Raw genomic sequence first — 25,818 nt, 5'->3', positions numbered from 1 at the left:
TAAGGAGTAAATGTAGTAATGAAGATAGAAAATTAAACTAACTGAAAATATGATTGTAGAAACTACGAAAAATATAGTTCAGCAGGTGGGACTCGAACCCACAACTTCCAATCTCCGGTCAGATGTGTTCCCGTTACACCACCGCAGAACGTTAAAGACGTAGTTCTAGAATCGAGTTTTGTATCGCTTATCCAATTCTCGCACTTCGTACATTTACTCAGTAGAGACTATTATTTATAGCTGGCTATTGTTTCAACACCCTCAGTGGAAGTTGGAATGACTTCTCAGTGTGAGAGATAGAAACGTGCCAGTAAGTTGCCATCTCTACCAGCAGCAACATCGACTTGCGTCACAAACATTTTTACTTTTCTTTTTCCGACTCTAAGCAAAGTCATGCTATTTTTAATTTTAATTTAAGGAATAAATGTAGTAATGAAGATAGAAAATTAAACTAACTGAAAATATGATTGTAGAAACTACGAAAAATATAGTTCAGCAGGTGGGACTCGAACCCACAACTTCCAAACTCCGGTCAGATGTGTTCCCGTTACACCACCGCAGAACGTTAAAGACGTAGTTCTAGAATCGAGTTTTGGATCGCTTATCCAATTCTCGCACTTCGTACATTTACTCAGTAGAGACTATTATTTATAGCTGGCTATTGTTTCAACACCCTCAGTGGAAGTTGGAATGACTTCTCAGTGTGAGAGATAGAAACGTGCCAGTAAGTTGCCATCTCTACCAGCAGCAACATCGACTTGCGTCACAAACATTTTTACTTTTCTTTTTCCGACTCTAAGCAAAGTCATGCTATTTTTAATTTTAATTTAAGGAGTAAATGTAGTAATGAAGATAGAAAATTAAACTAACTGAAAATATGATTGTAGAAACTACGAAAAATATAGTTCAGCAGGTGGGACTCGAACCCACAACTTCCAATCTCCGGTCAGATGTGTTCCCGTTACACCACCGCAGAACGTTAAAGACGTAGTTCTAGAATCGAGTTTTGTATCGCTTATCCAATTCTCGCACTTCGTACATTTACTCAGTAGAGACTATTATTTATAGCTGGCTATTGTTTCAACACCCTCAGTGGAAGCAAGTCGATGTTGCTGCTGGTAGAGATGGCAACTTACTGGCACGTTTCTATCTCTCACACTGAGAAGTCATTCCAACTTCCACTGAGGGTGTTGAAACAATAGCCAGCTATAAATAATAGTCTCTACTGAGTAAATGTACGAAGTGCGAGAATTGGATAAGCGATACAAAACTCGATTCTAGAACTACGTCTTTAACGTTCTGCGGTGGTGTAACGGGAACACATCTGACCGGAGATTGGAAGTTGTGGGTTCGAGTCCCACCTGCTGAACTATATTTTTCGTAGTTTCTACAATCATATTTTCAGTTAGTGTAATTTTCTATCTTCATTACTACATTTACTCCTTAAATTAAAATTAAAAATAGCATAAGTTTGCTTAGAGTCGGAAAAAGAAAAGTATAAATATATATATTTTTTTAATAAACTAAAACAACATAAGTAATACAAACTAATTACAAATTGAAAAAATCATCAACAGCATCATCATCTTTCGCTATGAACGCTTAAATCTCGTGTTGAATTGTTTCCAGAAAATTTGAAGTTCATTATACTTATCAGCAGGAAAAATGTCTTTCGCTGCAATTTTTATTTCTTCTAGTAGTTTTCGATGTTCCATTGTTTCATATATATGTTATCTTCCTAATCCGGTTTCTATGGTTGAAAGAGGACATTTAAATACATGTTTAAAACACCATGAATTGATAACTTACTAGACATTGAATTAGGTGGTGCTGCTGAAGTTGAAGGCTCCATAATAAAATTCAACGAATTTATGAATTTGAAAACTAAGGCACTAGAATGACACAACGTTCTAAATGAATACGAAAAGATGCGGAGGGCGACGACTGTTCTTTGTTTTTTTCTCATAAAGCAAAATGTGTGCTTTACTTTTGTATGCAAACGAGTGCGAAGCAAAAGCAATCTTCAAACGAGCTATTGTTGGCCGGAGTTTGATGGTATGAATTTGCTGCTAATATTTGACACTTCAATCAGTTTAACGAATTTCATGATCATAAGTTGAAAAGGGTTGAATGTTTTTAGTATTGTTTTAAATTTGCAGAAAGTGATAAAGTTTGAGATAATTAACTTTTCAGAATCGTTTACTGTTTGCTTGTTTAACACTTATTTTATAACTTTTCATTGATAAATTTTGTGATTTTTGCCCAAATTTATATTTTATCCTTACGGATTGAGTACGATATCATAAACTTTCATTAATGGGGTATCATGATTATGATTAAAATTAATCCTGGATGAAATTTCAACTTCAAAAATAAAAACTAAAAAAATCTGATATCGCTTTTTCACTAAAGTGACAATTTGCGCAGTTTTGCGCAGCAGCGGGCAGTATGCATTTGAAAGCTTACGTTTTTACCTAAATTTTGAATGTAGTCACAACCGTGGCAAACTGCGGCAACTAATCTTTTAAGCTACTTTTCTACAAAAAATCACGTTTTTTTTAATTTTTTCTAGCGTCAGGCCTACTATGACCAAATTTTTCAATATCTAATGAAAAGGGTTTGTTTTGCACAATATTTACAACAACTTTTCCTCAGACGTCAAAAAAATCCAAGCTATCATTGAAGCTACAGAGCGTTTCAAAGTAAGGTACTTTTTTTCAAGAAAAAGACAAAAACCGTCAGTTCGCCAAGCTTTGAAAAGTCATAAAAAATTCAGATTTTATGATATTGCGCCAAGATTTTGGATTTAGACACTTGAATGTTATAGCAATAAAGGAAAAATATTACTAAAAACAGCTAACGAAAAAAAATTTTTTTTGGCTAATGGCCAGCGATTCCCCACTGTGCACCCCGCAGCACACTGATGGGGGAAAGCGAACAAACGAGCGTCGTCGTCTGCTCTGATGCTATTATAGTCGCGCACGCGAAAACACCAAAGGAGCTACGGCAATCTTGACCCGAAAATCTTTCCCATTCTATCAAAATGAACCGTGGCGTTCTGTTACGTTCCTTTTACGTATACGCACACATACATACACACACACACAAACCGTAACATGGAAAAATGCTTTGAGTGTCCAATTTTTACAAACTTCGTTCGAACTACGCTTCAAATGAAAATGAAACGATTCTCAATACCTACACTTTTTTATTTGATTCCTTGCGGGTGGTTCGAAAGAAGTGAAAGCTCCGTTGAAAAGAAAAGTATCAAAATGTTCAAATTGGCTTCTGTTTGGTGAGAGTAATGCTAACTAATATCCACGATTAGGTCAATAACTTGGGCGTATTTTGTGATAGGAATAGTTCTATCGAACTCACCAAAAGAACTTCTATTACATTTTAATCCAAAAGAATTAACGCCAGATTTTTGCTGTTTCCAGTAGTCCACCACTGGACAAAAAAGTGCGATAATGATAGAAGTTGACTTCTTTCCCGAAAACCTTTGAAATATTATTTCTGGGTAAAGTCCGAAATGTCTGTTCAGCCGTACGGTTTAATTTTCATTTCAAATTGAATGCAGACAGACTAGATCGGGTAATCCAAACGGAATCTTGAAAGCTCCCGTTAAATTTTGGTAACCAAACTGATCATAATGAGCGTCTCAGAATGAGAGTCTCAAAATATGTATGGCTTGCAATAACGTGTGTACGAAAAATGTTGTTATCGTCAAAATTTTCTACCGATACCGATTTTAAAAGGGCGCTCTGGTGATACGAAAACTTCCCGAACGAAATTTACTTAATACTAGCTGACCCGGCAAACTTCGTCCTGCCCTTTTTTTTTTAATTTGAATAATTTCAAACATATTTTAATGATTCCTCATACATTAAAAGATTGACTTTGCGATTTGTCTACAATTGCATGACGAATTGGATCATTACGATTCCGGAAGTTCTCATATTGGGCAGTATTTGGTAACTTCTGGTTGCTTTCCAGAAACCGGAAGTCGCCATCTTGGAATCTGGTTATAATCTGGTGTCGTAAATTGGGTGGTATTCCGCCATTTTCGGCTGTTTTCCAGAAACCTGAAGTTTCCATTTTAGATTAAAAAATTGGCGTCTGGAGTTAATTTTCAACTTTCGTGCATCATTCCATTCATTTAGGCTCTTCTCCGGAAAAATTGGTTGAAATATCTGTTTCAATTGTATGGGAGCTTTTAGAGTATGCAAGAGTCTCAAACCATCATAGAAACATTTCTTGCTCCTAAAACCCTGCACACACCAAATTTTGTTCCATTTACTTGATTATATTTTGAGTTGTGCAGAAATTTGAGTTTCATTTGTAGAGGACCTCCCCTTCAAGAAAAGGAAGGGATGTCGAACTGCCATGAAAAATTTCTTACCCCCAAAAACACATGACATGACCCACCTGACAAATTTGGTTCCATTTGCTTGTTTAGTTCTCGGTTTATGCAAAAACTTGTGTTTTATTTGTATAGGAACCCTCCCTTCCAGAGGAGGGAGTGGTTTCGAACCACCATGGAAATATTCCTTGTTTCCAAAAACCTGCAGATTTTTTTTGTAAGATTTGGACCACCATTGTGTTGATCTTTTGTGGTAAAAAAACCTGCAGATGCCAAATTTGGTTCTATAAGCTTGATTAGTCCTCGATTAATGTAAAAATTTGTATGTACCCCTTCCCCCCCCCCCCTTCAAGAATAGTGAGGGGTGTCATATCATTTAAGAAACATTTCTTGCCCCCAAAAACCTCAAAGTGCTAAATTTGGTTACTTTTGCTTGATTAGTTCCCGAGTTATACAGAAATTTGTGTTTCATTTGTATGGGAGCCCTACCTTTTAGTGGAGGGAGGGATGTCGATCTACCACAAAAATATTTGTTGCTCGGGTTAACCACCACACTCCAAATTTGATTCTTTATGCTTGATTAGCTCTCGAGTTATACAAATTTTCCTGTTCCGTTTGTATAGGAAACCTCCCTTCCAGAGGAGGGAGGGGCATCAAACTGCCATGGAAATATTTTTTGTTCAACAACTCATCCATTGATTCCATTTGCTTGATAAGTTCTTCAGTTTTACAGATGATTTATGTTCGTTAATAGCAAATTTGAATATTTTTTCTGTGATTCTGTGATTTTTCTGTGATTCGATTATATTAACTTTTTTTTGATGTTCCGGATAATCGAGTCCGACCTGTCTTTAACTTTTGTTAGTTGCCTTTGAAAAGCAACCTGGGTTTGGATTGTTGAAACACATAAAATACATCTTCTGCCCAAAACCTCACATCTCCAGGACTTTTCCTTACAAAGTTATAGCATATTTCAGCTTTAGTTTTTTAGCTAGATTCAATAAATTAAAGGGTAAAAAAGAATCATGATGTGAATACTTTACCTTAGAGTTTGGCTTCTTCCAAACAAAATTTTCTAGTAAAATGCGACTTACAAGAATTAAGTACAGAAACTAAATTTGAAGTAATATCCATATTATATACCTAATAACTTTGTGCTCAATGAAGATGGAAACTTAGTTTGTTCAGCAAAGTTTAATATTTTTAAATTTTCTAGAACTTTGCCAAATAAACCATTCCTCTATCTCTTAACATAAAAAAGTAGATTTCTATTTTTAGTATAGTGAACGTTTGACAATTTGAGATTATGTGAGTCATTCATACAAACAATTGCTTCGAAGATACCATTAATCCAGGGCCGGCTGTTGATGTGGGTATTATGGGTAATAGTACGCACTCGGAAAATATCCCTGTGGGTACTTACCCACACGGAATTATCGGACATTTTTCGTGGTTTTACCTTTACACGCACTGACGAAATTTCCCATGCAGCATAAACCATAGTAACCCATGAGTCAGCAGACAAAAATTGGTTCGAACTCTTAAGGCCCAGATACACGCACGGCGTAATGACGCCTTCTCCATACAAAATAGAGGCGTGATCGCCATCACGCCTTCTATTTTGTATGAAGAAGGCATTATTAAGTCGTGTGTGTAACTGGGTCTTTAACGTGATGCCGAAAACAGTGAAGCTACTTCGTTATGAAGTATGCGCGTTTAAGGAACGGTACCCCGCCGCGTCTTATACGAACATCGTACGGCACTTTGTAGACGCCGGAAACACCCGTTCCGGCATCTACAACATAGCACTATTAGACAGCAATCACAGCATCGGAACGAAGTCCGGTTCCGAACTGCTGACGACTCTGAGCGACAAAAAGCTCTGAAGGATGCTGAAGAGAAAGAACGAGGGACAAGTGGCTACATCGCTGCATGCGTTTGGTCGGGAGGTTGATGCAACCGGCCAAACAGTAAAAAAGTACCTGGCGAACATAAAAAAGTACCTGGCGGCAGTCCCACCCACTTTTCTCGGAGCTGCAGGCTATAACGCAACGGCAACGGCTGAATAAGATGGTCGCGTCGATTTTCCCAGCGAATGGCAACGTGGCGGTGGTGATAGACGACGAGACCTATCTTAACCTGGATGGCAACGACTGGCAGGGCACTTCGTATTTTACTTCCCCCACGAAGGAAGTGAAATCCGAGGTGAAAATCATTTCACATTCTACGTTCCCCATAAAGGTGCTGCTGTGGCTCGCAATCAGCGAGAAGAGGATGTCAAAGCCTCCCTTTTTTCGCTCCGGACTGCCTGCCGGAAGTTGCACCGTTCAGCAAGAAATACCATAAGGGCGAAGGCACCGTATTCTGATCTGATCTGCCGTCGGTTCACTTTCCGAAGCGATCGTTAAACGAGATGGAGCGGCTCAATATCGATAGGGTATATTCCAAAACCAAACTTTTCTTATACATTCCATTGACATACTATTGTTGATGTATAGCTTGCCACTCCCTGGCTACGCTTTTGTCACCCATGAACCTTCCCTATTTCTTACTACCCACTCGGGAAAATAGTGTGATGCTGGCCCTGCATTAAGCTAGGGCAAAAGGTAAAAGCCGCTATGATGGAGGTTAGTATTTTTTGTAGAATAGCATTGAAATCTAACAAAAAATAGTAGGAGGGTGGTATTCAAGACACGACCGCATGACGTTGACTACCGTATTCTTATATTCCATTAAAACGAATAGTAGAGGGAATTGCAACGCTTCTATTACAAAACTTCGAGGCTCCAAAAGGTGCCTAGCTATTTTAGTATTTTGCAGTAGCCATGTACTACTAACAGCCACCAGCATTACGGGTGAAACCGGCACGAGATGACACGAGATGGTACTCTTTTGTGTTTCCTCGTTTCAACTGCTAACACCTAGCGTCCGTATGTAATCGGTACGGTTTAGTAATGGAACTGATGGGGTGAAATGTTCGAACGGTACCTTTTATATCAAGGCTTCGTCAGTTAGTTAGAAAGAAGGAGGGGCTAAGTAAGAAATGGAATGACAAGGAACGCAAATAAGCATCGAAAACAGAAAGTGACAACAACAATAACAACAAAGTCAGACTGATTGTATCCGTTAGTGTCGACTGTGCTTGGGAAGAGAGGTAGTGATTGGCTGCGCGGTATGATTTAGACAATCGATATTAATTACCAATTTTTCAATAGTGTATCTCAAATAATAGTTTGTTTTTGTTAATAAATTTAACCGTAAAAGAATTTCTGATCGATTGATGCCAAAACCTCGAAAACCTGATTATAAATGACTGAAAAATAAGCGCTCAGAACCTGACTACTTTTCCCTGGTTGAATTACTAGATTTTCAAATTCAACGTCAGTAATACTGATTTTTATCATTTCACCGAGTCGACAGTTTCGTTGGATTCTCTTGAGGATGTTTTTTTGACCGCGATAAAATCGAAACAGCACTTTTTTATGGTGCTAGTGACTCAACGAAACTAAAAAACTGTCGAGGGCGAACAACCCTGAATTAAAACAATAACATTAAATGTGAACAATTAAGAAACCAGAATGTAACAAATGAGCAATTGTTATAAGGATAGCAGGAAAGATTAAGGCTTCAATGAAAATTAATTTGTTCTTATTTGCCTGGGTACTTAGGCTACCGGCAAAAAAGCTTTCATCGTAATCATATTTGAAAAAATGGTAATTAATTATTGATACTGTCTAAAAGGTGTTTGGAAAAGATATCTCCGAATTTTATTTCAGTATTTTCTAGTTTCAGAGTGGCCATAAGAAATCAGCATAAGATACGTAGGAGATACACTTATCATTTATATCCGTGCTAATGTGTGAGTTTTACCTATTTCAAGCTTACTGCTCTACCATACCGAGCCTCTTCCTATCCTACCAATATCGCCAAATTACAATTACCTGAAGAGAACTATTATACGTTACACAGAGAAGAAAAAATTGAAAACTTAGGCTACCGGCAAACAAGCTTTCATCGTAATCATATTTGAAAAAATGGCAATTAATTATTGATACTGCCTAAAAGGTGTTTGGAAAAGATATTTTCGAATTTTATTTCAGTATTTTCTAGTTTCATAGTGGCCATAAGAAATCAGCATAAGATACGTAGGAGATACGCTTATCATTTATATCCGTGCTTGTGTGTGTTTTACCTATTTCAATCTTACTACTCTACCATACCGAGCCTCTTCCTATCCTACCAATATCGCCAAATTACAATTACCTGAAGAGAACTATCATACGTTACACAGAGAAGAAAAAATTGAAAACATGGTTCAATGATTCGAATTAATAAAAAACATTAAAACAATAAAAATAGATTGATCAGTTTTCGGAAAGAAACTGATAACTAATTTCAATGGCAAACAGCGGGAGCGATGACGGATAGTTTCACGAACAGAAGCATTAGGGTGCATATGAAAATCTACTACTCCCACTTGCTGAACTATATTTTTCGTAGTTTCTACCTTTCATATTTGTCAGTTAATTTAATTTACTATCTTCGTCGCTACAATTACTCCTCAACCGAATCTACTACTCGAATTTCGTATAGTGATAGGACTCTAAAGTTATATCTTTTCGGAAAAAGTTTTCACGCAAAATTTGAGAAAAAACGTCGATGATTAAACATGATATTTTTGAAAGCGATTCTTTTATGCTAAATGTCTTGGAACTGCATGAAACGATCAGATCTTGTTTGCCCTCAAAAAAAAATTTTTTTTAGGAAAGAACCTCAAACTGTGAGACTTTTCCAGTTCGAATTTTTTTTTTTTTCAGTCATAGAAAATCGATTTAATAAATATTGCGGGAATACCAGATCTTAACGTTTTATGTATTTCTAAGACATTTTGCATCAAAAAGCAAGGTTTCGATTCCGAGAATTTAATCTACCTTTCCTGTGCATTTTTTATCACCTCTGATTGTTTTGAAACTTCCCGAAATCCGAGAGAGTCAGAGGTCAAAATTTTTTCATACTTTTCACTGGCACTCTAAGGACCATATTTATAGACAAAGAGTGGAAAAGATGATTCATATCCTACGTTACTCAGACCAGTTTTATTATAAGAGGGACCTACTTTTGTTAGGATTTGGAATCTCTTTGTGGAATTTCAACAAGGATTGAAAGGATTTACCGCTCCTGTGGACTGAAAGACGAAGCCGCACTACACCTACTGTGCAAGTAGGGTAAGGAACGGCTTAAGCAGTAGCGCCTATTTTAATCCGCCGCAGAAAACAGGCCTCAAACTCCTGGGGTGACATTGCGCATTTCGTTTCGAGCAACTCGAACAAAACTAAATGATCGCTGGGGGACGTTATGTTTCGTTTTTCGTATTTTTTTCGACTTTGCGGGTTTGATGAGCCGCAGGAGAAATGACAATGACAGCTCCTTTTAAGCTTGAAGCATAACTGGCAGTATGTGACCTACTCCAGAGCATGAGCATGAGCATGAGCATGATTGACCGCCCGCGGTTGCTACTCCGTTATTGCCAGATCAGCTGTAATTACACAAAGAACCAACAGATGATGTTTGGGACCAACATGCATCCTCAATGTGTAAAAACAGGTGACCTAAATCTTTATATTAGGCAATACCAGCGCCGGCCGCATCCGAATGCAGGTCAAAGAAGGAGTTTGTATAGGAATATGTTGATGTGATACTCGCTTTATTGGAAGCCGAGAACACCTCTGCACTTCCACGAGAAATCACTGGGATGTTGGATAAAGGGGAAGGGATACAGCAGGGTTCGTTTTGGTAAACGATGCGCTAATGTCGGGTTCTTCAGAACAAGTGCCGCGTCTACAAGTTTATTACATCCGCCACGATATTCATAATGTGATTCGAACTTATTTAGTTTGACAATGTAACACCGCAACAATAAAACGTACGCGAGGATACAGGATTTTTGACTAAACCGAGACAACCTCAAATTACCGTATATCTCCTCGTAAGGTGATGCTCTTTATACCTTAAACTATTGCGCGTTGTTGATCCATCTGTAGATAATACTATGATATTGATATTTATCGACTGAACGAAATCTACTTCGATTTCCGATGTAATAATTTAGATGCAACGCGCGAGCAGTCTCCGACTTAACGTTGATGAAGATGAGAAAGATATGATGAAATATCTGGGTTCACTTCGCGAAATCACCACACGCCGGAAGTCCATATATCAGCAAAACTCGCCCGGGCTGAATACGCGTTTACACCGAAGCGTTACGAACAACCGCTTTAATCCCCCCGGCCGACACATACGCGCAGGAACTCGGCGTTTACGTCGATTATCTCCTAACAATGTACGCCTAATACGCCTAATAAATATGAAAATTGGCAATGTTCCATGCATCAAAAGCCTCAACAATTTAATAAAAGCAAATATACATATAAGCCTGAGCAGTATGTGACCTACTCCAGAATAGCGAAAATCGTTCGAATCGAGCTGCGCAATGCCCCCCCAAGATAAGATTAAGATTTTCTTTGAAAATAGACATAAGTTTTAATCAGTTTTTATGTCTCTAGCTGATTTTTAATTGAACTTTGCAAACATGAACTGTGTTTTAATTCATTCAAGTCAATGATATTTTGATGTGAACACTTTTCTTTTAACTGATGACAAATGTGAAATGTTGTTTTCGAAGTCAGTTTGAAGGTCTGGGGATATTACTCCTGGTATGGGATTAGTCCCATTTTCTGACTGTGGACCATTTTTAGACTGTGGACCGGTACATGTCATGTATGCTGAGCCGCCACATGCGTAATGAAAAATGCCGGTAAAATGGCAATATAACCCTAAACATACTGACAAATGGTTTGAAGATGACAAAATTAATGTTATGCGGTTACCGGCTCTATCGCCTAATATCAATTCAGTAGAGAATATAAGGTAGATCGGTATAAAATCCGTGAGTCATATGAAATCGAAATATAAGGGGAAACTGTGAGTTAAAATTCAGGAAGCATGGTGGTAGACTATTCCTCTCAGCACATGCCGCGAAGAGTAGCTAAAGTTTTCCGAAACAATGGTTATACAGTAGAGGTCCCAAAAAAATCGATGTTGAAAAAGTCAAGGTGCTCAGCCCTAAATTGGAAGATAATGTTATTCATAGCATTTTTGTAGAGCATTTCGACTTTCTAAAATATCGTTTTCAGGTTGCCCAAACGTGATTCATGAAAAAAAATGACTTTTTTAAGCTACAAACCCACTCTTTTGCACTTTTTTCAATTCTGTTCGATTCCTACATTTTTCCATATATTTTTTTTATTTTTGTGGATTTTTTTTTGAATATTTTGCATGGTTCAGTTCAGCATTGCATTTAGTTTTCTGACTCCCAGAGCCCTTTAAACATCACAAAAAAATAAATTTTTTTATCAGTTTTAGATAAAACCCTTCAAAACACGAATTAATTTTTTTTTATCAAGCACTGAAATTTTCATTCCAGAGCGGGATTTACGACAAAAATTTACATTAAAAAAGATTGAGATTGATATCTTATCGGGGAGCTGAGATATTGGCATTTTTAAATATGATGGAAACTATGCATTTTAACAAATATGTTTGATACCTGTTTAGTTTTGGGAGATAAAAAACAACAATGTTCAGAAAACAAATGCGTTTTTGGATGGCTGATAACTTAACAGGAGGTTTGAAAATTCGAAAAAATCTGCGAAAAAAGTTAGCACGAAAATTGTGATTTTTAGTGCCTTCTAATGGAAAACTCAATGTTGCTCGTAATATGTAAGAGATAGAAACATGATGTCTTTGGTAAAGTTTCTTGTTTTAAGATTACCTAAAACTTTGTTGAAGACAGCTTGCGTCTATCTTATTCTGATTAAAAAGTAAATTTTTTATCTCACTCATTGGTGGATTGATCACCCATATTTTTACATTCAAAGATGCATTTTTGAATATCCTGAAACTTCTCCAAACATACCTAATAGCTATAATCAACATTTGAATCACTGTTTAGGAAATTATACTCACAAACGGCAAAATAAAACACTGTGCAATGGAGATATTGAGCTTTAGTGGCATTTTTGATAAAATGCATAGTTTTCCATCACATGTATAAACGCCAATATCTCAGCCCCCCGATAAGATATCAAGGATCTTTTTTCATGTAAATTTTCGTCTTGAATCCCGCTTAGCAAGGAGACTTTTTTGTGATGTTCAATGGGCTCTGTGAGCCAAATAATTGAATGCGATGCTGAACCAAACCATGCAAAATATTCAAAAACAATCCCACAAAAATAAAAAAATATATGAAAAATTGTAGGAGTCGAACAGATTCGAAAAAAATGCAAAAGGGTGGTTTTGAAAAAGTCATTTTTCCATAAATCACGTTTGGGCAACCTGAAAACGATTTTTTAGAAAGTCAAAATGTTCTACAGAAATGCTATAAAAAACATTATCTTTTAATTTAGGGCTGAGCACCTTGACTTTTTCAACATCGATTTTTTTGGGGACACCCTATTATACAGTTTCTCTACAAATATGGGTCAGATACAATTATGGGTCACTTTTACGAAAATACATTCTCACGAAAGTGAGCAATTTTCATTAGCTATGGTATTTTTTTAACTCGGTTGTAACCTTATTTATACGATTGAAATGGTTAAAATTGCAAATGTCACAAAAAATATTAATTCCACCCAGTGCATTATACGAAGTAACCCATAGGTAATTGTAATAATGTTACATTTTGCGGTACATAATTGTGGGTCAGTCAATATTTTAACTATTTTCAATACTTTTGCATGAAAATGCATCAAGACTAAATAAAATAACTTATTATCAAGGCTTTACAACAATAAAATAACTTTTGTGATGGATTTTGACGATTTTATAGACTAAATGATCTTGAATGTCAAATGAGACCCATAATTGTGTTTTTGATATGTAAGTAATATTTTTCTTCTCAACCGATTTTCACACATCAGCTGCAGTATTGCCGATTTTATATTAATTTTTGACCATTCAGACAACACGTTGACTGACCCATAGTTGTGAAGGCACTGTACCACCAGTATTAATTATTGGATTAAAAGAAAAAGTTTGCAAAAGAAAATTATGGTTGGTTTTATTGTTTCGTCCGTTGCCGTTCATCGTACGATGATGTCTGTCAAAACCGCGGTACTACTTGCTAATCCTTTCTCTTAGCTATTTTAACAACATAAAATATTTCTAGTTCACTACAATTACACACGCAGCCAAAATAGCAGCCTACTTTTCGCTATGATGACTCACTTACACTGTCACTGTCTCTTTCGCCCGCTTTCGGAAGAAATTTTCGCTTTCAACCAGATTTGCGTGACAATTTCCCATATAGCTTCCCAAAATGAACAGCGGGGGTATAGCCGTTATTTCATTGCGATTAATGAGCCTAGTGTTGGTTCCTGCTACTGTTTCGGTTTTTTGTCATATTTTAGGGTTTAAACTTGGAACTCTAATATTCAATTCACATGTCACGGTCGATTTACTGTCTTCGTGATATTAAGGTAAGTCAACATCTGTTCAGTCTGTGTTCCGTTGCGAGTTCTGTCATCGTCAACTGCTCGAGTATTATACGGCCTGAAAAGTCTTTGGCTTTCTAATTTAAAAAAACTACTATAACTTCAAATCAATTCAAAAAACCCCTTTTTTTAACTCCAAGCACAAATTTGTATTCGAACCAAAAATATAACAATTTATTGAGTAACTGTTCAAAAATGAGCTCTATGATCATTAGAAAACTACACACCAGAATTCGCTCCAGAAATCATCTGGCCAATACCTTTTTTATTGAACATTATAAATTTTAGTGGTCGTAAGCCAAACGCCAAAAAAGTTATAGAAACTAAAATGTTATCCACTAGAACAGCAGATATTTTGTGAGCCCTGAAATTCACTCGACCATTCGTTTGTTTATCGGTAGCAGGGGCAAAAAACGGCACGCTGCACTGCACCCTGGGATGGGCACACATCATGGCCCATCAAAGTCTTTACACACTATAGAGGCATTGCGCTACTGCTACTGTCCGTTGTCCGTGGTGGTCTCACATGCACTCACCACTGGTCATGCATCCGCACATAAAACCCGTTTGATCACCGAGCAATGATAGCATGTCAACGAATCACGAATAAACGGCAAACATGATGATGGCTTCTTCTGTGTACACAGTTCCTTACCGCTGACATGTTGCTGGCCGGAGAACTGTTTGTTGAAATCCGTTTGCCAACAGAACGAGAGCTTTTCCGCAATGATAATAGTGGCTCTAAAAGCTGTAAAAATGTCCCTTTATCTGGCTATAGAGCACATTTTTGTACACATTTGCTTCTAATTTTGATTATATTTTCATCTATATAGTTCTGCTCAGCTGAAAGCTTTTTTTTATTTTCGAATTGTCTCCCTATCGTAAGAAACAGAATAGTGTATCTACATCATTGAGTTTCTCGAAATTAAAACTATTAATACTTTTTTTGGAAAACCTATACCGAGCGTCATAGCCAAGCTTAGGAGAATGACTGGAGAGCGACATTATACTGACGATTTTTCTCTCTTTTCACTCTAAGAGCCTCAAGCATGAGCTGTTCATGAGAGCTCACATACAGCTACAGCTTAAACAAGGCAAAGAAACTGTCTTGTGTTGCGTACGACAGTTCATTCTTGCGCATGTATTTTGTTCTTCCGGACATGACAGCCTAGTTTGCTCAGTGTGACAGTCTGCTGATCGGCTGCGGCTGTCATTGACTCGCATTTTTTCAGAGGGGATTCACTGCTGTAAAATTTCATATATGTGTGCGTTATCGCAGATCAACTCTGGTCCATGACGTTTGTTGGTCCGTGATGTTTGTAACTATGAACAATAATGGGGGAAAAATCACTACACAACACATTCATGAAAGTTTTCCGCGGTTTCTCGAGTTTTGATAAAAAGACGTTCCAATTCTATAATATTTCACATCGATCATTTTCATGACCAAAAGGAACAGAAACCAAAACAAACGCCATGTTGCCGAATATGTCGGTTACACGATGTTTGACAGATAGATCCCCCCTGCATTTTTTCGTTTCTCCTTTTTCACAGGCTGGTGGCATATTGAATACAAAGCAAACCGTTTCCATTGTTGATATTATTCCCCACGTAAGAAAAAACGTGCTTCGCACCATCTCTCTTTCATTCTTTCATCGCCAACACGACAGTATCATAATTACCTGACATCCCGTTCGAATTCGTGCTGAAGGATGTCGGAAGATTATAGGCTGTCATTTACGACAGCTTGGAATAACCAACAGACATAAGGAGATGAAAACTAACAGCCCGTATGCAGTTGCATGTGTGCTGTCGTCAGTTGCTGTCGTCAGTGACTGTTTACCGAACGTATGGGAAACAGAGAGAGCTGTGCAATACAATGAGAGCCGGATCAGTTAAAAATTTGCTGTCATTGTCTTGCAGTTATTTTCATAACACTGGTCTTAGCAGAGTGATTTAAGAAATCAAAAGAAATAATTATCGGTTTCCGTTAGACTCTACTAGAAATTTGGGAAATAAATTGTGAAATTCAGTCAGCGCAAATATATACCTCGACTGTGACATACATGGTCTACCACATAAGCACTGAGGATGACTGTATGTCACAGTCGAAATATATATATTTGCGCGGACTGAATTTCACAATTTATTTCCCAAATTTCTAGTAGAGTCTAACAGAAACCAATAATTATTTCTTTTGATTTCTTACTAACAATACTCTTCTTAATAGTAAGAGAATTAGGCAGCGCAATAAAAATCTCTAACAATTGCATTGGCAGTAACTAAATCTCAATTTCATCTACTTCGAAGTACTCCCCACATACGCCAACATTTTTTCAGTCTCCAATATAGCCTTCAGAGTTTCATCAATGTTGGTAGGATGTCCTTAAGCATGATTTTGCATGCAGTTTTTGAGTGTACTTTTCGTTAATAAATACACACAACTTTTTCTTAACGGAATTCTAATCGACCAAGTTGATTTTTAAGTGACATTTTCCAGCGTTTTTGACTGGAAATGCTCTTTAACCAACAGTTTATAAGAAGTAGATTTGGATCTAAAATGCATATGGATGTGGAAGAACATTTTAATGAGGAAAGAAAAAACCAATTACCTGAGATTCTCTATCCTAGGCCTTCGATGCCGGTGCCGCCGTCGTCGCTCCTTCTTACACCTACAATCACAGTGCATTATGCAGAGAAACACTGACGAGATCACTGTAATGATGAATGGAATCGCGAAAAAATGGATGATCGTCTGGACCTGGTCCTCCCGGCTGTAGGACGTCATGACGACCGTTTTGTTCTGCTTCGAGTAGTAGCACGGAAACACTGCGCCCTCGAAGCCGTACATGTCGGTGAAGTTTTTACACTTGACCGTCGGTGGATAGCCGCAGCCTTTGATGTTCACCAGCAGGATGGCCTCATCCGAACGCTCGATATCGGTCAGATTGAACAGCTCCGAGGGCGTCGCATTGAACGGGAAGGTAAAGTTCAGATCGTCGATAAACGTCACATAAATATGAGTGCACTTGAACACATCCGAGGTGCAACCCTCGCGGCACGAACTCCATGAACAATTGAACAGACCGGTCATATCTTCACGCCTGGTTGTAACACACATTGTGGGCCGTTCGACAAAGTCGCCGACCAGCGTCGAAATTGCCGGATCGACATACAGTGGAACCAGAAACAGCAACGACGCTCCGGCCGTCACCGACAGGAACGCCAGACTGGAAGTGGTGTAGAAACTGGCATTTTCGCGCAATGTACGCTTCGGAGCTGGACCATTCTTTGCCTTCTTGGCAGCCGCTAGTTCTAGCAGCTTCTTCTTTCGTAGCTCTTCTGCTTGTTGCTCGAGCAGAAGTTCTGAGCTACCACTCCTCATTGTTGGTACAGCAGCCGCTCAGAAAATTGCACCTGGTTTCTTCCACTTTGCTGGCGCTGTCTGAGAACTGTTTTGAGACAACGACAACAACAACAACGACGACGACAAAAACGGCTTGGACGGTGGACCGCCTCATCCCCATCCAAGTTTCACCGTATCCATTAACGATCGACTCACACACTATACACAGATTTTCATGCACTTTTGAGCCATTGCTTGCTTTTTTCTAGCTTCGTCGAAATACAATATTTAACACTTTCTTTTTCCAACTTTTCTCACACAAGCCTGTATCGTTTCCAAACTAACTTCTATAGATATATTAACTGTGTCGCAATATGTCTTGTAAAAAGTTAACCTCTGGGCTAGTATTGTATGATTCTTTCCTCACTGTGCACTTTTGTCATTTGCTTGCTTCTCGAACTCTTCGCCGCAGGCAGCGGACTTGTGAGCTTCTCCACACAGAGGATGAGCGGGTGGAACTGGTCACCCACTTTGTCCGATAATGCACTTACACCGAAGACCAGCACGATGGCCGTGCACACAAACAACCCTTCTCCGTGGAGAGCAAAGAAAGAGGGAAAGCTTTCGCAAGACTTTCTCCCGTCTGCTGGCGCTCGCGCTCGGATCGAGATGCTCTGAAATTGCAAATGTGAAAATCTGATTGAAAGCGCTCTCGTTCTCATCTGAACCGGGTGGTGTTGGTGCTGGCTGGTGGGTGACAATTTTCTCTCCCGAGACAGAGCTGGCAATAAAAATTTTCCTGAATGGTACTTATTCAGGCGGCTTGCTGAGGCATGGTGTGATATGTGCGTGTACTTATGTACCCTTTTTTCTCTTTCCTTTAAGTTTGGGGCATCAATCGCTGTAATCTTTTAAATGGGGTTTTCCACAACAGTTGTCCGATAGAATGTCTGTCTATGACTGAAACACAGCCCAAAATCGGATTCTGTTTATTCGACGAAAAAAAAAGAATCAATATTATTATGTAGGTCTGTTGATAGGAAAATTTCACCCACAATCAAACAAACAATACCACAACATTATCTCAGTCAAACAAAGATGAGCTGGTATTAGAAAATTTAAACAAAAATCTTTACCTGTAGAAATTGGTAAAACTTGAACTGACAATACCAATAAGCATTTACAATGAAAGTATTGATGCTGATTCAAATAGTGAAAAAAAAATCTTTATATGAGTTTCTGTCTTTCACAGTTACTCTGCTTCAAATCAAAAAGTTTAGCCTTGGTGTTACGTTTCGGACGGAACTTGGTTTTCTGTTTGTTATACACAGACTTCGCAGCCAACTATTAGGATACGGGATAATTGAGGAGCTATCAACTGTCTACAATAACAAGTCACTCCCGAGCCAGGATTCGTATCAAACCAACATTATACCTCGAAACCATTTGCAAGAAGCTTTGCTTCAAATCAAATGAATTTCTTTTTACCAAAAAGGTAAAACGATAACAATCAAAAAGTTCAAAGAATAAAAAGTCTAAAACTAAATACAGTGCTTTTTCGATTTTATCACGGTCAAACAAAATTTTACCGTGAATTTGGCGAAACCGTGAATTCAACGAAATGATAAAAATTGAATTTTTTGTGTTGGATTCAATTGAAATTTGCGATATTTTGAGTAAAATGATGCACTTTTATAGTTGAATGGAATATAAGCTCAAGATACAAATTAATAAACAAGAAAGGTAAGTTTATGATATTCTTCTCCATTGAATTTTAGCGGACTTTCTCACAGCTATTGTACATGCAATATCAGAATTCTCATTTTTTAGCATAGTCTAATGCAGAGTCTAATGCTTGTTTATGTGAAATTGTGGAACCGCTAGATTTTATAATTTTTAAATCCACGCTGTTTGAGTTGTTAACAGATCTTCTTTCTCAACTACTCGAATAGTACGTAATTTTTGCTTCAAAGTTAATAAAATACGTATTTCACGGTTAATTTTTCTCAATATTATGACACAAATTATTCGTAACAGATATGACACTTGGTAACCTCAGAAAATTGATCCAATAAATTGAGTTCATAAAACTATACACATGCAAGGACACAAGGCACAAGTGAAAATGATGTTTCGAACACATTTTCTGCAACTGGAAGTCCATTATTCTTGATTTAAAGTCTAAAAGCTAAAAAGCGTGATAAAAACGAGAAAAAACCGTGAGAAAATCGAGCGTGAATTTGGCAAGTAGTGATAAAACCGACTGTTGATAAAAGCGAAAAAACACTGTATAATATCATGTCAAAAGATCAAAATGCCAAGAAGTTAGGTAATGAAAAAGTTAAAAAATTTGATACACGTAAAAATGAGACAATGTAAAACCACACAAACCGAACAGACAAACAGTTAGATTCCGTTACCAGACGAAAAAGTTTCAAATAGGGAAAAATATCGAAATTCAAAACCAAAATATTAAAAAAAGCGTCAAAGACAAAATGTTAAAAGAAATTAAAAAGACAAAAAGCGAAAAATTGAAACACAAAAAATTAAAACAATCAAAAAGTCGAGAAACCGGAATGTCAAACATTTAAAAAAATAAAAAACAAATAGCCAAGCAATTCAATAGTCTAAAAATTGAATTCAAAAAGTCAAAAAATCAAAAGGCGAAAAATCAAAACGTCACAAATCAAAATATCAAAAAGGTAACAAAAAACGAAAAATTTAACAAATTAGAAAAAAAGTATGAAATCAAGAAATCAAAAAGTCAAAATTAAAAAAAAAACAGAAATCAACAAGAAAACTGTGAAAAAATGAAAATGCTGAAAAAAGTTTAATAATCGCAAAAGGATAAATGAAAAAAACCAGAAAGTAAAAGAGTAAAAATGTCTCATATAAAAGAGTTAAAATGTCAGATAACAAGACTATAGTTTAAACGTCATTGAATAAAAAATTCGAAATTTAAAAAAAAACAGTCAACAACAACAAAAAATCTAAAAGTAAGGATCATCAAAAGTCAAAATGTGAATGAAATACACTAAAGTCGCTTTTTACGCTGGGGATACGTGCCGCGTAAAAAACCGCGTAAATTCCGGAATTCGCGTAAAAAAACCGCGTAAATTCCGGAATCCGCGTAAAAAAAACCGCGTAAATTCCGGAATCCGCGTAAAAAAAACCATCGTTAATTTTGCATTCCGAGTGAAGGGAAACCAAATCCGGGCAAAAAAAAATACCGCGTGAATTCCGAAATCCGCGTAAAAAAAATCGCGTAAATTCCGGAATCCGCGTGAAAAAAAAACCGCGTAAATTCCGGAATCCGCGTGAAAAAAGCCGCGTAAAAAACCACGTAAAAAGCGACCTTAGTATATAGTCAATAGTGTTTAAATAGTGGAAAAGTCAATACGTGGAAAAATAAAAATGCTGAGAAGGCAAAAAATATTGATTAAAAAGTCCGAAGGTCAATTTAGGTTTACCACATCAAGAAGCTAGAATATCAAAAGTAGAAAAGTAAAGTCAAAAATTCAAAAAAAAACTTCAAGCTAAAAATGCCAAAATGTCAAAAATAAAAACAAAAGGCAGAACTTCAAAAATTCGAGAAGTTGATAAGTCTGAAAGTCAAGCAATAAAAAAATCAAAAAATCGAAAGGTCAAGAATATAAAAAGATAAAAATAAACAATTCAAAGGTTATCAAAAATCAAACCTAAAAGTATCTAAGATTGAAAAACTAATTAAGTGAAAAGTGGAAAAGTAATTAACCTTAATATCAAAACGTTGAAGGGCAAACCGTCAAAAATTAGAAACCCAGAAAGTATAAAATAGATACATCAAAAAGTCGAGTAAAGCTTGAAAGAATAAAAATCATGCATAACATAACTAAAAATTAGACTAAAAAAACAACTAAAACGTAGAAAAATCAAATAAAAAACTAAATTAATGGATAATTCAATTATTCAATTAAAAAAACGAAAACTCAATATGTATATAAAAAAAACAGGTGAAAAGTCGAAAAAAAATTCGAAAAATCCGGAGGTCGAAGTCGAAAGGCCAAAAAAAAAATATTCGAGCTGGCAAAAAACCCAAAATGCAGATTGTTAAAAAGCTCAAATAAAAGATAATCAAAGAATAATTTAGTTTAGTCTAAATCAAAATGTGAAAAAGTTACAGAGAAAGAAAATCAAAAATTTATAAGAGCAAAAAGTCAAGCAGTCAAAACACCAAATAAAAGTCAAATAGTCAAAAATTTAGACAAGTTTTGAAAAGCTGAATTTTTTTTCTGACTTTTAAACCAAAGTAAATCAAAAAATAAACAACCTAGAATGTTAAAAAAAAATTAAAACACTTGAAACCTCAAGAAGTCATAAAATGAAAGGAAGCCAAGAAAATTAAAATATTAATAACTTGAACAGACGAAAAAAATGCTAATACAAAAATTCAAAATGTTGAGACGTTGTAAAAGTTTTGAACAAGTCTAACATACACAAAAAACCTAAATTAATCCACCTAGTGGTGCAGAAACCTTTGTTATACTAACTATTACTTTATACATATTTGGCCAGTCAGTTACAAATCGTATACCATCATAAGTCCAATTTCAATAATGAATGAAATGAATTTGAAAGATAGTTTTCAGAGAGGTTACCAAAGACGATCATTGAATTAAAGCTTGACGTGGTTTTTGCAAATAATATGAATGTTATCACTGGAGTACATGAGTCTTAGTTTTTCGATCACAAACCAATTTTTAAATGCTGGCTAGAAGTGAATGAATTTTTTTTTTAGAGATAATCGAACGTGGGGAAACAGTAATAGATAACAATGATGCTGATTTCACACTAGAACAGCAAACATGTATGTTAGTTTAATGCGGTTCTACTTATTCGCTTTATTTTCAGAAATCACAGGACCTAAATTTATGAATCAGCATCAAGTTTTTTTTTACGAATTGAAGCAAACTTCCACAAACCTGCTCTCTAAATATAGTTTATAATTATACAGGAAAAAAATATAGCTATTGATGAAGTTTTAAATAGTTTATTTGACACGGCACGATACAATTTATGTTTAACTGAGCCAAGTACATTTTTTTTTTTAAATTCTAAATTAGCAGGGAAAAGAGGGAGGCCTTTTCTTTATTCTCGCGGCCGACTACGAGCTAGTGGGGATTTAAGGTGAGAGGAGGGGTGTTACAATTTTGTTTTTAATTATTTTATATTACAGAATGTATTCATTTGTACGTGGCTAACCAGTGATGTTCTGTTTGAGCAGTTTTGGTCTGAGGTGTCTGCGTAAACATAGAGATGCCGAGTCTTCATTTTAGTGTCTCCAGCCGGGTGTATCATTCTCTTTCAGTTTGTGACAGAAATTGTATTCTAGCAAATAGATAAAAGAAATCAAATTTTAATGCCAGCATTTTTTATAAACCCGTATAGTTGTGTCATGTACTGGAGATCACCGCTTCCCAGAATGTCTCTAACGGGTACGTTCGGTTGTTTTCCTCGGGCCCGAAGGGAATCTATAAGCTCAGACCTAACACCACAGTATTCGGTACACGACCAAACAACATGCTCGATGTCATGGTAGCCATCGCCACAAACGCAGTGATTACTGTCTACAAGCCCTATACGAAAGAGATGCGTGTTTAACGTATAGTGATTGGACATAAGTCTGGACATCACGCGAATGAAGTCCCGACCTACATCCAACCCCTTGAACCATGCTTTCGTCGATACCTTAGGAAAAATGGAATGTAGCCACCGTCCCAGTTCATCTGAGTTCCATGATGATTGCCAACTGTTGAGTGTTCTCTGACGCAAAATGCTATAAAATTCATCATAAGCAAATGGTCTTTCATAAATATCGCCGTCAATAGCACCCACCTTAGCTAAAGAGTCAGCCTTTTCGTTACCCGGAATCGAGCAATGAGAAGGGACCCACGCTAAGGTAACCCGGTAATTTTTATCTGTTAAAGCACTTAAAAACCGCCGTATTTTCCCCAGGAAATACGGGGTGTGCTTCACAGGCTTCATTGATCGCAGAGCCTCAATGGCACTGAGACTATCTGTGAAGATGAAGTAGTGGTCTATGGGTAGGGTTTCGATGATTCCAAGAGAGTACTGAATAGCAGCAAGTTCTGCGACGTACACGGAAGCAGGAGCATCGAGTTTGTAGGAGGCGGTAAAATTTTCGTGGAAAACACCGAAGCCAGTGGACTCATCTAGATTAGATCCGTCAGTGTAAAAGCTTTTATCATAACTAACATGTTTAAACTTATTGGAAAAAATCTTAGGGATCTCTTGGGGTCGCAATTGATCCGGGATACCAGAAATGTCTTGTTTCATGGTGGTGTCGAAGAATATAGCATTATTAGAAGTAGCTAAAAGTGCGACATTGGAGGAATCGTATGAAGAAGGATTAATATCTTGAGCCATATAGTCAAAATATAAAGTCATAAATCTGGATTGAGATTGAAGGTCGACCAACCTCTCGAAATTTTCAATTACTAATGGGTTCATAACTGTGCATCGAATTAGCAACCGGTAAGAGAGATTCCAAAAACGATGTTTCAACGGAAGAATACCCGCTAGCACTTCAAGACTCATCGTATGGGTCGACTGCATGCAACCCAAGGCAATACGCAAACAACGATATTGTATTCTCTCTAATTTTATAATGTGCGTGTTCGCGGCGGAGCGAAAGCAGAAACAGCCGTACTCAAGAACTGACAATATCGTTGTTTGGTATAACCTTAGAAGGTCTCCTGGGTGAGCACCCCACCAAGTTCCGGTAATCGTACGAAGAAAATTATTCCTCTGTTGGCATTTTTGTGTCAGATACCTAATATGACAAGCCCAGGTGCATTTGGAGTCGAACCAGACCCCGAGATATTTAGCGACTAAAACCTGAGAGATCGTTTTACCCGTTAGTAGGAGCTGCAGCTGAGCTGGGTTATGCTTCCTAGAAAAAACGACCAGCTCAGTTTTCTCCGGAGAGAATTCGATACCCAGCTTAAGAGCCCATTCAGACAAATTGTCTAAGGTATCTTGCAATGGTCCTTGCAGGTCGCTAGCCTTGCCACCAGTAATGGATACAACGCTATCGTCTGCAAGTTGCCTTAGCGTGCATGAATTTGCAAGACATTCATCGATGTCATTGACGTAAAAATTATATAAGAGAGGACTTAAACATGAGCCCTGGGGGAGGCCCATGTAACTAATTCGGGAAGTTGTCGAATCGCCATGTGAGAAATACATATGCTTTTCTGACAACAAATTGAGCAAAAAGTTATTCAAATTTGGTGAAAGTCCCTGCGAATGAAGTTTCGCGCTTAAAACTTCTACAGAGACAGAGTCAAAAGCCCCCTTAATATCCATGAACGCAGAAACCATTTGCTCTTTTCGAGCAAAGGCAAGTTGAATTTCAGTAGAAAGCAACGCTAGGCAATCGTTCGTCCCTTTGCCCCGGCGAAAGCCAAATTGAGTATCTGAAAGTAACCCGTTTGTTTCGACCCATTTGTCTAACCGTAAGAGGATCATTTTCTCCATTAATTTCCGGAGGCAAGAGAGCATCGCAATCGGCCTATATGAATTGTGATCAGAGGCAGGTTTCCCGGGTTTCCGAATAGCAATGACTTTTACCTCCCTCCAGTCATGCGGAACAATATTTAGCTCAAGAAACTTGTTGAACAAATTCAACAAGCGTCTTTTTGCAGAGTCGGGTAGATTCTTCAACAGGTTGAATTTTATTCTATCTAACCCTGGAGCCTTATTGTTGCACGACAGGAGAGCCATTGAAAATTCCAACATCGAAAATGGAGGCTCTTCCGTAGTTACTAATAACGCGTCGCGAAAGGTTTTCTGTTCCGGTACAGAGTCCGGACAGACCTTTTTGGCAAAATCGAGTATCCAGCGATCTGAATACTCCTCGCTTTCATTCGAAACGTCACGGTTCCGCATGCGCCTGGCGGTATCCCAAAGAGTGCTCATCGCTGTTTCCCTGGACAACGCGTTTACGAACCGCCGCCAGTACCCGCGTTTTTTCGCCTTTACTAAGCTCTTCATCTGCCTGCCCAGTGCCTCGTACTTTCGAAGCAGGTTGACAGTGCCGTACTCCCGGTAGTCCTTATACGCCGTGGACCTTCGCGCGTACAGCTCAGAGCACTCTTTGTCCCACCATTTGTTGGGAGGGCGCTGTCTAATCGTTACCCCGGGTATCGGTTTCGTCTGAGCTTGAGTCGCGGCGTCGATTATCAAGCCAGCTAAGAACGCGTATTCTTTCTCCGGAGGAAGTTCCTCGTGAGTCTCGATAGATTGCGCTATAATAGACTCATAACACTTCCAATCAATATTACGTGTAAGGTCGTAGGAAATATTGATTGGGTTCGGGGAAGTTGAACCATTAGCAATTGATATAACGATTGGAAGATGATCACTACCGTGGGGATCGTTGATTACTTTCCACCGGCAATCTAACGCTAGTGATGTCGAGCAAAGGGATAGGTCAAGCACGCTTTCACGTGCTGGAGGATTAGGTACACGTGTCGCTTCCCCAGTATTCAAAA

The 25,818-nt window shown here is 37.6% G+C and overlaps 1 protein-coding gene across 2 annotated transcripts in view; it reads right to left on the bottom strand.

The window, feature by feature from the left end:
* LOC129726504 (protein tipE) overlaps positions 1-25,818 on the bottom strand; it is a 92,056-nt gene that overhangs the window by 19,241 nt on the left and 46,997 nt on the right. For both annotated transcript variants that reach the window (XM_055683296.1, XM_055683297.1), the window contains exon 3: positions 16,530-17,937. In XM_055683296.1, coding sequence (XP_055539271.1) covers positions 16,530-17,302 — 773 coding nt within the window. In that variant the 5' untranslated portion in view covers positions 17,303-17,937. The remainder of the gene's footprint in view (positions 1-16,529; positions 17,938-25,818) is intronic.

This window comes from Wyeomyia smithii, chromosome 3 (assembly GCF_029784165.1).
Source record: "Wyeomyia smithii strain HCP4-BCI-WySm-NY-G18 chromosome 3, ASM2978416v1, whole genome shotgun sequence".
In the NCBI taxonomy this organism is placed as follows: domain Eukaryota; kingdom Metazoa; phylum Arthropoda; class Insecta; order Diptera; family Culicidae; genus Wyeomyia; species Wyeomyia smithii.
The sequence above is the reverse complement of the archived record's forward strand: the minus strand, read 5'-3'. Positions and strand labels throughout refer to the sequence as shown.